This window comes from Mesoplodon mirus (assembly GCF_964341445.2).
Source record: "Mesoplodon mirus genome assembly, chromosome: 17".
Taxonomy (NCBI): domain Eukaryota; kingdom Metazoa; phylum Chordata; class Mammalia; order Artiodactyla; family Ziphiidae; genus Mesoplodon; species Mesoplodon mirus.
Genome location: NC_138993.1, coordinates 68,100,711 through 68,116,728, shown reverse-complemented (window position 1 = coordinate 68,116,728; position 16,018 = coordinate 68,100,711). Strand labels below are relative to the sequence as shown.

At 51.3% G+C, this 16,018-nt stretch overlaps 1 protein-coding gene across 1 annotated transcript; it reads right to left on the bottom strand.

Moving 5' to 3' along the window:
- Positions 1-12,457: 12,457 nt before the first annotated feature.
- ZIC2 (Zic family member 2) lies at positions 12,458-16,018 on the bottom strand (the record flags this gene model as incomplete). Its single annotated transcript, XM_082602255.1, has 3 exons — positions 12,458-12,831; positions 13,004-13,167; positions 14,947-16,018. The coding sequence occupies 3 exons, from the start codon at positions 16,016-16,018 to the stop codon at positions 12,463-12,465; spliced, it is 1,605 nt and encodes a 534-aa protein (XP_082458381.1). The 3' UTR covers positions 12,458-12,462.

Below are 16,018 nucleotides of genomic sequence, written 5' to 3'. Positions count from 1 at the left end.
TTTAAACACTTACATAGCTCCTCCGTTTCAGGAAATATGGCTTGTTCAGCTGAGGGGGAAAAAGAAGCATATAATGAGGGAGTTAACAAGGGCTGCTATTTTTTTTACAACATTCTTTAAAAACTGAAAAACCTCTTTAAACACCAGGAACACCTTAAATAATTCACTCTAGGCCTGCGGCGCCCATGATGTGGAGGCTTCCCTCTCGGTTCCCTGTCTGGCCACGTGCTCCCCGGATTTCGGCCCAGACGGTGGGCCTCACGGGCGGCCCGTGCAGCCACGTGGGGCCTCGAGGCCTCCTCGCCGCCGTCCCCAGCGTTGGGGGCCCACGGTGGGTCGGCGCGCCCCGGGGAGGTCGGACCCCGGAAGGAGGGCCAGCGCCCTTTGACCTCGGACGCGCAGGACGCCGGGGGAGCAGTGAGAAGTGGGCCCCAGGCCCGTCGCGGCCCTTCTCGGCCTGGAGGCAGCGTCTCCGAGGCTGCCGGGCGGGTCTGGTGGGCGGCTGGGGGAGTCAAACGGTGCCCGAGGTGTTCTGTCGCCGGCCCTACCCCGGGGACATGTCCGACCGCTGTGGAGGATCCGGGAGGCCGCAGCCTCGGGCCCCCAGCCCCTTCTCCCTTGGCGGGCGGGAAACGGCGCCCCACGAAGAAAGGGTCCACGCGGAGGCCCTGGGGGCGCCCGTCGGCCGGCTCGGCGAGCCTCTGGCCTTCGTGGCCGCTGTGGTGCGGGGGGAAGGTGAACGCGAGCTGCGTTCTCTCAAGTCCCGCGCACTCCCGTGGGGGGGGAAGGGGAGGGGCGGGGCGGGAATTGGGAAGCGGGGCCTGAGGGCCCAGCCGGGAGTAAGGCGTGCGAAACACGGCCACCGAGTGCGGCCGGCACTGCGCCGGCTGCGGGGCTGCGGGGGTGAAGGGACGCACCTGCCTCCGCCCACCTGGGCCTCGAGGCCGCCGCCGCTGCAGAGCCATCCTCGCGGAGGTCGCCGGGGGCCGGTACCCGGAACCTCGCGGCCCTCGAGTGCTCCCCCTCCCTGGGGGCGACCCGAGTACCCTTGACCGAGCCCCGCTCCCCGGGGCTGAGAGAGCTCGACGCTCCCAAGGAGGGAGTCTCAATGCAGGAATTCCTCCTGCTTTGCTTCCAGAGTTGAAAGCCCGGAGGCCGTCGGTTCTGCAAAGAGGAGCAGTCGGGCGCGCAAGCAGCTGATGAAAATAATTGTCCTCGCACACAACCCTGCGGCCAGGGGCGCGTGCGCGCGCGCGCACACACGCACACGCGCGCACACACGCACACACGCGCACACACACACACACAACTTGCCTCATCTAGCTGCCCAACCTTAGTATTCCGGGCATGCGGTTTTCAACAACTTGCTTGACACAATAACAAAGACATTTAAATGCCAGGACGCAGACTTCACTTTTTAACCTGCTGAGAGGAGCTACTTTCAAAGCTTCCCCACCGCGAATAAACTGACAAAAAATATGGGGTGCACTTATAAATTAAACACCTTGCTCTGAAAGCAACGTGCGTTAATCAGGTTTCTAAGGCAATAGCCATCTCTGTCTTTTCCTATTCACCCAAATAATGCCCCAAGAAGGAACCCCTTTACCCAAGAGAGAGCTGGGGAAAAAAAAAAAAAAAGAATTATACCCACTGCTAGTAAAAATCATCTTAAATCAATAGAGCACCACTTGAACTTGAGTTTCCATTGTTTCACTGAATCATCAATGTTTTTAATTAAACAGCTACCCTTTCTGTTAAAACATTACATAAAAGGGTTAGGTTTCTACTTTTGTTGAGGCAGCTGGCGTTTGTTGGCTGTTGTGTTTGAGCAACAGACTGTTCAATAGAAGCGAGAAATAGCTCTACGCGCTCTTAATAGACCTGTTTCAACAATGTACCTTGAAAAGGAATACATTGTGTTATTGTGTTAGTTTGCTACAAACCTATTAAAAGAAAAATAGCATCCATCAGGTCTAACAAAACGCATTTGTATTATATGCACTTATCTGCTTCAAATACACTTCTTGGCACAATGTCTAGAATTCAACTAGATCACCAAGAGCTGGATGGAAGAACACATACCAGTTAGGTAATGATACACGGGCTAAAAATAATAATAAAGGAAGGTCTAAACAGACGGTAATTGCCACTTTTTGTTTGTTTATCATGAGAAATGCAGGCAACCCTACTTCAATTGAAAATATCTTGCAAAAGCATGGACTCCTATGACAAAAACAATTTAAAAAATATTTCCAGCGTGGGAATATTGATTCAGATCCCATATTTGGAACGAATCTGATACACTTTCGATAGTAATTTGTTTCAGAGAAGGATTCAGGGCAGAAGCGATGCATTTTAAAAGCAGAATTAAATAGCGCAAAGAGCTGGGTTCTTTAGGGAAATGCGTGAAACAAACAAATCGAAAGCAAGGGTTTCAGCCAAGAGGTTGGGGAGCAACGCTGTCTGGCAGTAAGAAAGAAGGTGCTTCTCGAAAGTGCTCTCTTTAAAATGATTTGTAACTTATTTTATTGTATTTTAAACACAGAACGAAACTTGAAGCAAAGAAACAGGCGACTTTGCCACTGTGAGACAGAAACTAACTATGGTATGTTTCAGGGAGGGCTGACACTTGGACCGCAAATCTTCGGAAACAGAGCTGCAAATGATGAAGCTAATTTAGCTCTGAGATCCGCTTAACGGAAAATACACCCAAAGTAGCATCTGTCAGAGGGAGACATCTTTTGCTCCCACAAAAGGCAATCGATTTAGTTTCCAACCTCAGAGTGCCCAACGTTCACTTTCAAGGGCAAAAATGTTGGGGGCATGAGAGAATAGTATACTGTCTACAATTGAACTCAATTGTCCATAAAAGAGAACTTACATAGATTACAATAGCACGCTTTGAGAGATGTCTATGTTAACAAGTAGATGAAGCAATATTCTGCCCAATGAAGTCAATTGTGTTTTACATTTCTGAATTAGTTAATTATCAGGTGAAGATTTAGAAAAATGTCACGCTGGAACTTTAGATGACAGTTTTGCCATATTGTGAAATAGCTATATTAGACTTTTCTAGAAGGCATTTGAAATCAAATAGCTGATATGACTGCTCTCCACAGTTAAGACAATTTTTTCCTCAAGAAGGGTGTGTGTATGCATGTGCTGGGAGGTAGCTGAGATGTATTTGATTTATACTTTATGACTTTTCACTGATAATGTCTCCTCTCTAGACCAAATCAATTTTTGAATTAATTCCCTTGAATTTAAAAAATGGAAATGAAATCATAAACCCCAAATTGCATGTTATGAAATTAGTTTCTCATAAGATTGACAGAAGAGTTGACACTTTCAAGGTGAGATTTTTTGTTGTATCAAATAATCTACCAAAGATGAAAGAAGTTCACAATAAATTGGTTTGGCCATGATATGATATATTGTTACTAAGGCTTTCTAAAAAGTCTTTGATTTTTCATTTATAACTTTTAGAAATGTTTGTGTGACAGAAGTGAAGCTATCTAGGGGAAATATTCAATGATTTTAATTTGAAGAGATTGTTCAAACAAACAAAGAATCACCAAAGAGATCACTTGAAAACCCAGCAGAGGAAGAAATGTATTTTAGAGGAAGACTGTAATTTGATTCCTTGTTTTATTATTGGTCTTGAAAATCCTTGATTCTCCATTCTTGCAAAGAATTTTCAATAATATATGAATGCTAAATATTTTAATTTCTTTACCTAAGTAAAAAAAAATCCAAATAGTATGTACTATAATTTGCCTCCCTTTGAAGAATAGAAAGAAGACCATATGTAGATTATTTTCTATATGCCCCCCCAAAAATCTCCCTCAAAAGAGACCTTTAGACTATTAATTTATTGTCACTCATATCTAGAAAAGTTTTAACCAGTCAAATCTTTTAAAAAAAATCTTTACTGCCATTCATCCTAAGCAGCATCTAATTTGAAAGATTCTGTAAAGTATAAGGTTCAAAGGATCTTCTCTTTTCAGTTTCTCGGTCTGCCTTAGGTAGGTAAATGAATATCATTTCAGATTTCCTTTTAGTTTCTCTTGCCCTTTAGCTCAGAAGTATGGGAAGTAAGAGAGGTTAATATTTTTTAAACATTTCTGCCACACGGAATTATTTCAATGCCATTCTCTGGTGTTGTGTCTGAAAAACGGGTGGCCGAGCCCACTGCCTGCAGCGCCAGACATTCAGCCGGATCCACCCCTGGGCACAGTCGTCAGAGGGAAAAGATTCAGCTTCCAAACTTGATTAAAAACAGCCTAACAGTCTCTGCGCCGCTAAAGAACTGTGAGGCTTGAGAAGCTGAGTAAACTGCCTAGGAGCAGAGGTGGCTGAGGTCTAGGTCCCTTTCAGATGGTTACTGAGAGAAGCTCAAAAAAAAAAAAAAAAGCAGTAGATAGTGGGCTGCAGAAGGACACCTTGTCCTCCCAGATCCGAAGTTGAAATCGACTTTACACAGTTTAGGCGCTGACAAAGAGTGATTCTACCTTGTAATGTTTCACCTTAATTTGAAGGGAGAAAGGAAGCACATGCACATACCAAAGACCTACTGAGATGCTGGGGAAATGTTAACCTGTTTCTGAGCTACTTTTTTTTTTTTTTTTGCTTCCTTTTGGCAAATACTTCAAAATATCCTTCTCCCCCTGAAGATATATTCTGGGAGATACAATTAAAAAAAAAATACCAAGATGGAAAACTGAAAGAGAAATGAGGAGTGTATAGGTTGGTGAATAAAATAGATGTCTGTCAGCATCTTCTTAAGAATATGTTGTCCTCGTTGTTTTTGCATGTGACATTTTTACAGTGAAAAACTAAAGACATCCAAACAGGAGTCCGAATATCAAGAGAAGTGGGAGGTTTCCTGATGTGTTTCAACAGTAAAATGAAAATTGTGTCTGTGTGTGCCTACGTGTTCTCCTTCGATTTGAAATTTTATTCCAGAACGTGGTGCAATTTGTTACTTTTTTTGTGTGTGTGTGGGCACAGGAGGAGGAAAATATGATACATTTGGGGATTTTTCAGTAGTGCTATGTTTAGTTTTAATTTTCCTGTATTTTAAAATAAACACTTTGACCAAAGCATGTTTGATCTCTGCAAGAAGGAAATATACATTGTGAAGGAATGTGCAGCAGTTGGGTATGAAAATGGGGTTGTGACTCACAGCTGCAGGCAGAAAAAAAAGGCGTCATGGTGTCAGCCAGAGGTGTTCAGTCTAATAATTCAAGCTGTAAACTGTATCCCCTAAAATTACCTACATAATAAATCATTGTGTGAAGAAAAAAAAGTTTGGACTGAAAAGTGTAAGTGAAACAGAATCCTCAGGAGACTTCAATGCTGGGACCTATCGGCAATGATGTGAAATATGGGTTTATTTTGTCCAAAACTTTAAGAATCAGAACAATACTGGAAATTATTCTAGTAGAGCTGATTTTTTTTTCTTTTTGCCTTGGGTTTTGACACATTTTTACATAGTCTGTTACAGAAATGGGTTGCACTTTTTCCCCTCTCCTGATCACACAGCCGAAGCTGCTTTATGGGATTTCCAGTCAATTTATACAGCTTCAAGAGAAAACTCAGTTCAAGAACGGCTTTATTTTCAGAAAAATAGTCTTACTAAGTTATCAAATACATATCAAGAATGGAGGCAGAAATCTTTCTGGAAATCACCTTAGGTTCCTGTCTCAGATTTCACTGTTGCTTATAGGTACCAAAGAAAATATCACTTTTATGTAATCTGGTCAACTCACTTGCCTAGGAATTCACTGCAAATTGAAACACTTAGGCACTGTGGTTGGGAAAGCCAGTGTCAAATTCTGGAGACTTGAGAAACGGGAAACTTTGGGATGGAATGCACCCGTTTGGGGTAAAAAGGAGCTCAGTGCCTGGAGAAAAGATGCAATTGTCAAGAGGAAGTTTAAAGGCCAAGGACAGACGAAGTCTTTGAAACAATGAGGGTGAGGAAGTCAAGAAGCAGACTCACCAAAACCACGTTGAAACAATTTATTTTATAGTCTCCCCTACATTTCCAGAATTAGTGAGCAGAGAAGCGCCACACTGGGAACGTGAGCTGTGAGCTCTAGCGTGCACACCGGCCCTGCGAGAGGGAGAAAGTCAAGTTGACACGGGTCTCTTTCGCCTGGGCATTTCAAATGAAAATATAAGGAGGAGGGCGGAGAGAGAAGGAAACAAAACGAAGCTCGAAAATACTGACTCCGAAGTCTGCAATAAAGATTAACTGGAAAAAAGGAAGTCCATAGCAATTAAAACTCCTACCCTGGCTCATTAGTATTCATGACCTTATGTCCAGCTTTTCTGTTTATCTTTCTCCCAGGATCAATATCGAAGCAGCGTGGGCCTGGGAGGAGCCCAAGCCGAGCCCCGCGTGCGCCCGACCTTTCGCGCCCTCCCTGCAGGTCAGAGCATCTTCAGAACCGCCCGGCCAACGCCCGCGCCCATGCTCATTAAAGCCACCATTCATCTGCCAGCGGGGAGAGGGAGGGGGAACAGGCCCGGGGCGGTGGAGTGGGGCGCGGGGGGGGGAATGGGCAAACAGACCCAACTGACTCCAAAGAGTTTCGAGAAACCGCACGCGGCCGCACCAACCACCGTGGGCCCAGTGGGCCAGGAGTAAGAAAAGAAAAAGGATGAGCCGCGTCTGCAGCAAGAGTCCCAGCGCGGCTTCTGGCCAGGCCCTTGCTGGCTCGGCCTGGTTCCAGACCCCAGATTTTGTTAGGGGGAGGCAACATATAAGAGCCACCTTCATGCCCCCCCAAAGAGAACCCCACGCCCTTCCCAGCCCAACGTGGTCTGGAGCCTCCCCAGGCTTCCGCAGACGTCTGAGAAGCCACCCAATGTCAGAGCCTTAACTACAACTGTTATCTTTGAAATTATTATTATTATTATTTCCATCCCCCACCTTCTCTAGGGGCGCTGCGCTCCGTTCCGTTCCGCAGGACCACTGGCTTGGCCTCAGGGACAGAAAATAAAGCTGGCTTCGGAGGTTAGGCAAGGAAGACGCTGAGGCAGGGGTTGGAGAGGTGCGGTGTGTGCGTGTCCGGGGACAGTCAGCTCCTCCTGGTTTAACTGAGAGATGCGGCGCGACCTCCACCCACCCACACTCGGGGGTCAGAGGGTGCGCGGGCAGGCCGGATGGTCTGGCCCATCACGTTCCCAGGGAAGTGGGCCTGAGGGACCCCCGACGGTGGGTAGCTCCCACCCAACTTCGTTTCACGCTGGTGGCCACCTGCCCCAAATCTGTGCGGCTCAGGTCTACCCCACCCACGCGAGCCCGTGGCTGGGGGATGCCGGAGGAGGTGAGCATGCGTGTGTGACTCGGTCTGTGTGTGTGCACGCGCGCGAGGGAAGAGGCGCCCCCAGCTCCCGCCTGGCGGCTGCGCTGGACCTCATCCCGAATGAGGGGCAGGCGAGATGCCAGATGCGGGGCGAGGGCGGGACGCAGGGCTGGAGACGAAGCGAAGTGTCACCTCTTCAAAAGCTCGTCGGCCCCTGGGAACAAAAGGGAAACTTGGGAGGGCGAAGAGGGAGCCCCAGCACGGACCCTTCCCCGACGGGGCCCGGGGGGGCGGGGCGGGAGTGGGAGGACCCGAGCCCCACGTACCCGCCCGAGATCTGGGTTGTGGCCGCGCAGGGGCGGGGCGGGGCGTGGACGCTGCGGCCCCAGTCGCCCCACAGCCTTGACCGTGAACTCGAATCCTCGGGCTGCCCTCGTTATGGTTTACAGGAGCTCTCACTGGTAACACCCCGTTCAGATTGCCAGCGCTGCCTTTTTGTTCTCAGGCGCCCAGCTGGTCGGGCCTGAGGGTTAATGCCAGATCACCCGATTCAGTCTGGAAGGATCTAGATTCTTCCCTAAAATAAAAACCCAGCAGCAATCTGTTGGAGGCCCGCGGTGGGGTTGGGGGTAGAGAAGAGGGCGACATTTCTCAGGCCCTGTTCTGAGCTGCCAGTTAAAAATAGAACCCATTCATTGCGTTCTGCTGGGGGTAGCAGTGGGCCGAGCCGCTGCAAGTTTCTGTGGAACGAGAGCCATATCAGACTGTAATCAATCAATCCACAAGTTTTTCTTTATTGAACGCCTACTTTGGATCCCGAGGGTCGCTTTCCAGGCCACGTGTCCGTTTAAGTGAAAACGCATCCAGTGGTTCAGCCAAGTCTTGGTGGGATGTTATTCTGAGGCCTTTATTTCTTAGCTCTTGGTGGCAGGCCTAGCGCTCCCTTTGGGTTATTTCTGTGACGTGATGTGGGGGAAGGTAGGACCCGAGTCCCTAGTGAGTACTCGGTGGGTCCCCTCGAGTCCCGCCATGCCACCGGTGCGCTCACCAGGGACCTACCAGAATCCCCTGCCCACCCCACTCCTGCCGACCTGGGTGGGCAACCGGTCGCCTGGAAAGCCCAGGCCTTCCGAGCCAACCCCAGGTTGCAAGAGAACAGTGGGGAGCACAGGGAAACCCGAACCTCCGGTCCAGCCTATGATCTGCCCTTGATCTCAGAGTTTTGTGGGGAAAATACACCACTCGAGACTGAAAACATCCGTCTGAAAAAGAGACAAAGGGACCAGGGGGTGGGGAGGAGGAGGAAGAGAGAAGGTGCCAGCAGAAAGGAAAGGGGCTGGGACAACGTGGGACGGGGGGTGCCGGGCCTGTGACCTGTTTCCTTTCGGTGCGGCCCGACGGGCCTCTGCCCTAGCAGCCTCCCTTGCTCGCGCCCGGAGCACAACCGAGCCCCTGCTCCCGGAGTGACCTTCTCTCCCGCCTGCCCGGGGCTTCAGGGGACATCACTGAACCGGGAGATACTGATACCGATGCCAGTTATCATTGTGGTCATTAATAATGCAGTGAGGATCACGATAATTAATAATAATAATAATGATGGGCCTCCCGAGGGGGCTCCAGCTGCCTCCAGATGAAGCGACTCTCGTGTTGAGGGGAGTTACTCGGTGGTGGATGGAGCGGAGCGGAAAGGGAGCGAGTTGCGGGTTCTGAAGTTCAAGTTGACAGCGTTGACCTGCAGGAACAGTCCCCCGGCCCGGCAGTCGGCCTCCCTGCGGGCGGCGAACCACAGCGCAGCTCTGGATCCCCTGAGGGAGGCGGAAACTGGCCTCAGTTTGGTGGTTCTGGAGGCAAGGCAGGGGCAGGTTAGATTCGGGTCCCTATAGGCGGGGGAGGGGAGACGCCTGCACCGCCCACTCCCAGGCCCAGGTACCTCGAGGCCGCGCGCGACCTTGGGCCGCCTGCCCCCCGCGCGCGTCTAAGTTGAGGCGTCCTGACATCTCTGATGCTCTCACACCTTCGCCGTCTCCCTCTCCCCCATCCTGTCTCCGGGAACGCGTAGGGCCGAAGTGAAAGGCGGAGACCGGGCCACACGGTCAGGTCTGTGACTTGTTTGGACAAAGCGGCGGGACGCAAGGGCTGCAGAACGGGGAGAGATTTCGCTGCAAAGCTGCTCCCACCCGCCCCCTCACACCCTAGGGTGGACTAGGAGGCCGCTCCCGGGCTGTCGTCCTCCTCACGCCAGGCCCCTTCCCAGTTTTATTTCCTGCTCACAACCAGGATCAGTGCCCCCGGACCTAAAAGGCCCCCGGCAGCTCTCCGACGTTCAGATCTGGAAAGCGATCCCGCCGACGCAAGGCTGGGACAGCGTCCTCTTCTTGCAGCCTTCCTTCTTCCCCCAAATGAGAAGAAAAGCCCCCAGGCCTTGAGTTGATACTAAGATCACACACACCCCCCTTCTGATCTTCTCCTTGGGCTCGGGAGGTTGTCTCAAAGCCAATAATTTCCACCAAAAAAAAAAAAAAAAAAAGTTTAAAACATTTAGAATAGACCATCTCATTCTTGCACAGGTTATGACATTTAATCAGATTCCTGTGCCCTCTCCCCCGGGGGCGGGGGACGTTGGAAAACTGTACACGTTTTCCTCACAGCTTATAATGTGTTCAATGAAATCTCAACAAGGATCACTAACATATGCCACTTATTTGAATAATTTTCCTTAATATTATTAGGGGTTATAAATTTGATTTTAATAAGGGATTGATTGCTTCAGGAGCTGGCGCTTAGGCATTTCGCTGGACCGTTGGGGAGGGCTGGCCCTGCGGCGACTGTCACCCTCTGGGACACACACACAGCCCCCAAGCTACAGTCTTTCCCTCCCCATTGAATGGGTAGCGTGGCCTCCAGGAGGTCAGGGTTGCCCTTCTCCCCAAGCAGCCCTCCAGCCTAGCCTGCCGGTCCCTGCGGCTCAGTCCAGGGCCAGAGGGGAAGGAGAGAAGCGCCGGCCGCCGCAGCGAGCCGCGCCATCGGTCTCCGCCAGGAGAGCCCTGCGCGCTGCTAGGCAGTCCTATGGGGGTGTCGCCGCTGACGTCCAAACCTTTTCACCGCTGGGGGGTGACTCCGGGACTGCCAGGGCCTCTCTGAGCAACACTGGGACTCAGCAAGTTCTGGAAATGTCTTGATGGCTCAGGGATTTTAAAACAAATTCCCTCATTCCTACCCTTTGATTATTAAAATTATTTTTCCCTTCTTCCCCAGAGCATCTTGTTTGAAAACTCTTGCAGGGTAGGGGAGTGAGGCTGCCAACCTTAGAGAAAGCTGGTGGTCCGTCCTTTGCCTCACTTACTTCCACCTGGCCATTTTCGTCTTTGTAGCTTATTCTATTTGATTTCACTGAATTCCTGAAGAGGTCCTCTTTTCATTGGGGGCCGATGGTTTGTTGCTTTCCTAAATCAAAATGTAGTCTACTTGTCACCTTCCTCCCTTGAACATCGTGCTTATTGGTGAGCAGCGGCTGGGCAGATAAGCAGGATTTCTTGAGCAAGCTCTCTGTTTAAAATTTCAAGAAAAAAACTTTTAGTAGAAAGGGGCCCTTAAACTATAATCATTGAGCCAAGTTCAAAAACAAAGTACTCAGCTCAGTTTTAAACGTGCAATTAAAAATAACTGTACCTCAGCTTTTCAGAGGGAGGGAAAGGAAAGGGGGCAGGGAAGAGGGAAAACAAAGAATAAGGAAATGTTTAGTGCTCTTAAGTCCAGTCCAAATAGCTGAAAGAAAGGCATTCCCTCAGATAATGGAGCCATTAGAAACCCTGAAGGTTCCTGCAGCCATTCCTTACAGGGGATTTCCAAAAATTTAATTCACTCTCAGCTACAACACAAAGGACAGAGAAAATAATTTTGAGACTTTCTGCCAAAGGGGTAGTTTGGCCCAGTTTCTAGCATACACCTTCCTCCCCAGAATGCGAGGTGGTGCCTCCCATTCAATAAGGCAGCTGATCCAGACCCATGTCAGCCCTCAGCTGCCTCCCCCCCATTTCCTTGAATAAGTTTGCTAGAAAAAAATAGTATGTTCATGCAGTTTCAACACATTTTATTATATTTCTGTATGCATTACTCTCAAAACATATCACAAGAAATGATCAAACCACTTAAAACCTTCAAATAAAAAATCTGAAACAGTTTATGCCCACAATTGTACATATTTATAGTTAAGAAACATTCTTTATAAATATTGTTTCCTCTGTAGCAAGTTAATACCATAATTTAATTACAAATGGATAAATATGGTAACGGGTATTTACAGAAGGAAGGGTGTTATTACGGAAAAAACTAACGGCACGACGTTTATCCCCCCCCCCCAAAATCTTTCATACAGGAACTAACAAATTGAACTTGCAAACGCACTAAAACATCACATGTAAACCCAGCTAACAGAAAAATACATTCACAAGCGTTGGTGGTGATGTGTATGTGAGTGCTGTGGATCAGCATGTTGAAGAAACAGAAGGGAGACTTTGGCACGGCTTGTTTTTTCCAGTCTATAGTTTCATGAAGTTTACAATCAAGTTGCCTCATAAAAAGGAACACAATATTCAATACCACAATACAAAATAAACCATTTTCTTCCACATTACTTAAAAAGAAACCGGGGAAACTAAAAAGAGAAAAGAAAAAGCCCATCACTTGGGGAAGGGAAGGGAAGAAAGGCAGGAGGAACGCAATCCAGAGAATTACAAACGGACAAACTTCTATACACTAAAACCACGTCGGAGAAGGAAGGAGGAGTCCGCTATGTACAGTTTGTCAGAAGCCTGGGAAAGGGGTGGGAAGGAAAGCGCGCATGGGGGAAGGCATGGGGGGGGTTGGTTCAATTTTTTTATGGGTTTTTTAATTTTTTATTTCTTATTTTATATTTTTAGCTTCAGAGACTCCGGAAGGGATCTTTTTGTTTTTCATGCCTAGATTAGATTTAGAAAAAAAAAAAAAAAAAAACTTTAAAAAATCCTTCTGCTGGTAAAATCGTTTTCATCATCATAAAAATCAGATTCATAATTTTAACAACACGGTCACAGGACGCCCTGGGCGATCGCCAGCGGTGGGCCGCCGCGCCAGGGTGGGGACCGGGAGAGGGAGAGGCCCGGGCCTCTCACACGTACCATTCATTGAAGTTGGAGGAGAGGCTGCTGTGGCCTCCGGCCGTCCCGCCGCCCCCGCCGGAGCCGCCGCCCCCGCCCGCCCCGCCGCCCCCGCCGCCCCCGCCGCCGCCGCCTCCACCGGAGCCTCCACCCGCGCCGCCGCCGCCGCCGCCGCCGCCGCCCGAGCCTCCGCCCCGATGCACCGCGGACACTGCCGCCGCCGCTGCCGCCGCTGCCGCTGCAGCCGCCGCCGCCGGGGAGAGGTTGGAGCTGCTCTGGGGCTCGGCGCTGGGGGACACCAGCCCCGGGGGCGTGGACGACTCGTAGCCGGAGCTGGCGGCAGGGGAGGACTCGGAGCCCTGCGGGGAGGACTCATGGACCTTCAAGACAAAAGCCGGGAGGGGAGACCAAAGGGGACTGGGTGTGAGTGCAGCTGCTGTGGGGTCAGGCCCCTGGGAGGAGCACCCCCAGAAATGTCCCCCCGCGGCCCCGCGGAACCCTCGCCTTCCCGGGCCGGCCACCTCACCCTCCTCCCGGCCTCCCCGGTGGTACCTTCATGTGTTTCCGCAGCGAGCTGGGGTGCGTGTAGGACTTGTCGCACATCTTGCACAGATAGGGCTTATCGGAGGTGTGGACGTGCATATGCTTCTTCCTGTCGCTGCTGTTGGCGAAGCGCCGGTCACAGCCCTCGAACTCACACTGGAAAGGCTTCTCCCCTGTGGACACGAACATGGGCGCTTGCTGCCGACGCCCAGAGCCCCCCGGGACCCCCATCCATCCCGGAGGGGGCCAGGCCTCCGGGAGGAGAAAAGAGGGGCGATAAGGGCCTGGCTTCCTTAAACAAGGCGGATCCCTTCTGTGGCAGAACCAAGACGAAATTAACTGCCTTGCCACCTGACAGTCGTGCTCATGAATTTCGTGTTTTACTTTTCTTCCAGGCTGACCCGCATTTCCTCAAATTTATGACGAATGTGGGGAAGCACCCCACTCCTGCCTGCCTTTCTATAGGGCTTCTTGGATTCGCAGCTTCTAACGAGTTGGTCTCGCCCTGGAGAAGCTGTTATTATGACAAAATATTTGGGGCATTATCAGAATCACACAGGCTGCTGGGCTGCTGTCGGCTTCTCTCTGGGGCCAGTAGGCAATTACGTTTGGAGTTGCTGTGTGTTGTTTGGGGACTGTGCTCTGGATAGTGACTGAGCCAGTATTTTTCGTCCAAAATTCTGCAAGTTGAATTAACCATAATCCTAGGCTCACTTCCAGTCTTTTTAAAGAGAAGTTGGGAAAGAGATAAATATCGGAGGTAAGGCAGCACCTGGCGATTGCAGAGAGGCACAGGCTGGGCAGTAGGTGTGGGAGGGTCAGCAAAGGCTTTCAGAATCTCCCTGTTTAATTTTCTGGCGGTCCCTGCATCCTGTTGCCAGAATTCCAAATGCTTGGAGTCATTTAGAGGTGTGAGAACTCAAACATTGTTCCACTTGGAAAGGGGACCATTTAACGTTAAATTCCATTAGCACCTAAATTGTTTTTTAAAGACATCCGCTCAGACGCAGGACTCGAAAACGAGCATTTCATGCAAATAGATTTCTCAAATTTTAAACCTTGTTAAAAGCTTGTCTCGCACCTCGGCTCCCTCCCTTCCCGGAAGAGAACAATAGGCCGCTGGCGCATCCCCACTTCGGAGTAAATATTGACGGGGAAAGTTGCTAAAACATTTGGCTTTCTTTTAGGAAATCGTCTGGCACGGTTTCGGCTGGGACCTGGTCATAGATGAATAATCTATGAGGCGAGAGGCGCGTTCTTTCTCGGCTCCCTCTCTCACGCGATTGCCCCGCGGGGCCTCGCTGCCCCGGGCTCTTGCTGACCCGGCTGTCGGTCCAAGTTTAGAATCGCAAACCCTCTGGTGCCCATTAGAGAATTTCACAAACTGCTGCGAACCCACCCTAAAGCCCCGCGACCCACCTCGAAATGGGCTTTAAAAACGAGAAACGCTTTACAGCTTCGGCTCACACCAGACTCATTTTTAATGGGAAACAGTCCGGGTAAGGACGTTTGGACCCCGAGTAAAATAAGTGGGAAAACACACAAGCCTCTCAAACGCACACACCCGGAGCAGAAAAGCACATTCGGACAAGCTGGCAGAATCCTCTCTAGGCTCGATTCCCGGGCACCAAGTTGGAGAGCCGTTTTATTTTGTGCGTTCTATTTAGGACGGAAATTATTAACCGGGGCTGAGCAGACCAAGCAACTGCCATCACCCAAAGCACACCTTTGATGTTACCGTGATCATTTAAAACTCAATTTCCGCACATGGAAAAACCCAACCCAATAATATTCTTTCATTCTCCAACAAAAACAAGCTGCTGGCTCTCTCGCACACACAAAAACATCTCCCAACCCAGGGCAGGGGCTGGCGGTCGGCGCATTTCTCCCAGCCAACCAACCACGGCCTCTCTTCCCCTCTACGCCCCGTCCCTGTCCCGACCCGCGGTTACCTGTGTGGGTCCTTTTGTGGATCTTGAGGTTCTCGGAGCGCGCGAAGACCTTGCCGCAGCCCGGGAAGGGGCAGGGGAAGGGCTTCTCGCCGGTGTGCACGCGGATGTGGTTGACCAGTTTGTATTTGGCCTTGAAGGGCTTGCCCTCGCGCGGACACTCCTCCCAGAAGCAGACGTGGTTGCTCTGCTCGGGGCCGCCCACGTGCTCCACGGAGACGTGGGTCACCAGCTCGTGCATGGTGCTGAAGGTCTTGTTGCAGCTCTTCTTGGGGTTGCTCAGCTGCTCCGGGTCGATCCACTTGCAGATGAGCTCCTGCTTGATGCACTGCTGCCGCATGTAGCGGAAAAAGGCACCAGGGTGGTGGTGGTGGTGATGGTGGTGGGCGGCGGCCGCTGCCATGTTCATACCCATGTTCATATTCATGGGGCCGTATTGGTTGTGGAGCTGCGCCGCCGAGTAGGGGTCGGTCCGCGGGCTGGCCACCTGGCGGTACTGATCCGAGCGCCCGAACACCTCGCCGGGCAGCCCGAGGCGCATTTGCCCGTTGAGCACATTCTGCGAGCCGTGCGGCCCGTGCTGCTCCGGCAGGCCAGGAAAGAGGAGGTGACCCTGCGCGTCCGAGTGCGCGTGGTGCAGGCCGCCAGCTCCCGGCCCGAACAGCCCATGCTGCCCGCCGCCCGGCGCCGAGTCGCCGAAGCCGCGGCTGCGGAACAGGAAGTCCCGGGTGGAGTTGAAGGGCGGCCCAGAGTAGGAGCCGACATGCGCGGCATGGGGCCCGAGCGCGGCGGCGGCCGCGGCGGCCGCGGCGGAGCCGGGGTAGGCGCCGGGGCCCTGCGACGTGAACGCCGAGCTCTGGCCGGGGGACAACTCGTGCGCGCCCGGGTTGAGCTTGAAGGCGCCCATGTGCGCGGCCGCCGAGTCCACGAAGCCGTTCTGCGCCGCCGCCAGGCTCAGTTCGCGGTCCTGCATCTCCGCGGCCGCCGCCGCCGCCGCGGCGGCCGAGTGGTGATGGTGGCGCGCGAAGCTGCCCACCCCGATGGCCGGGAACTGCGGCCCCGCGTCCAGGAGCAT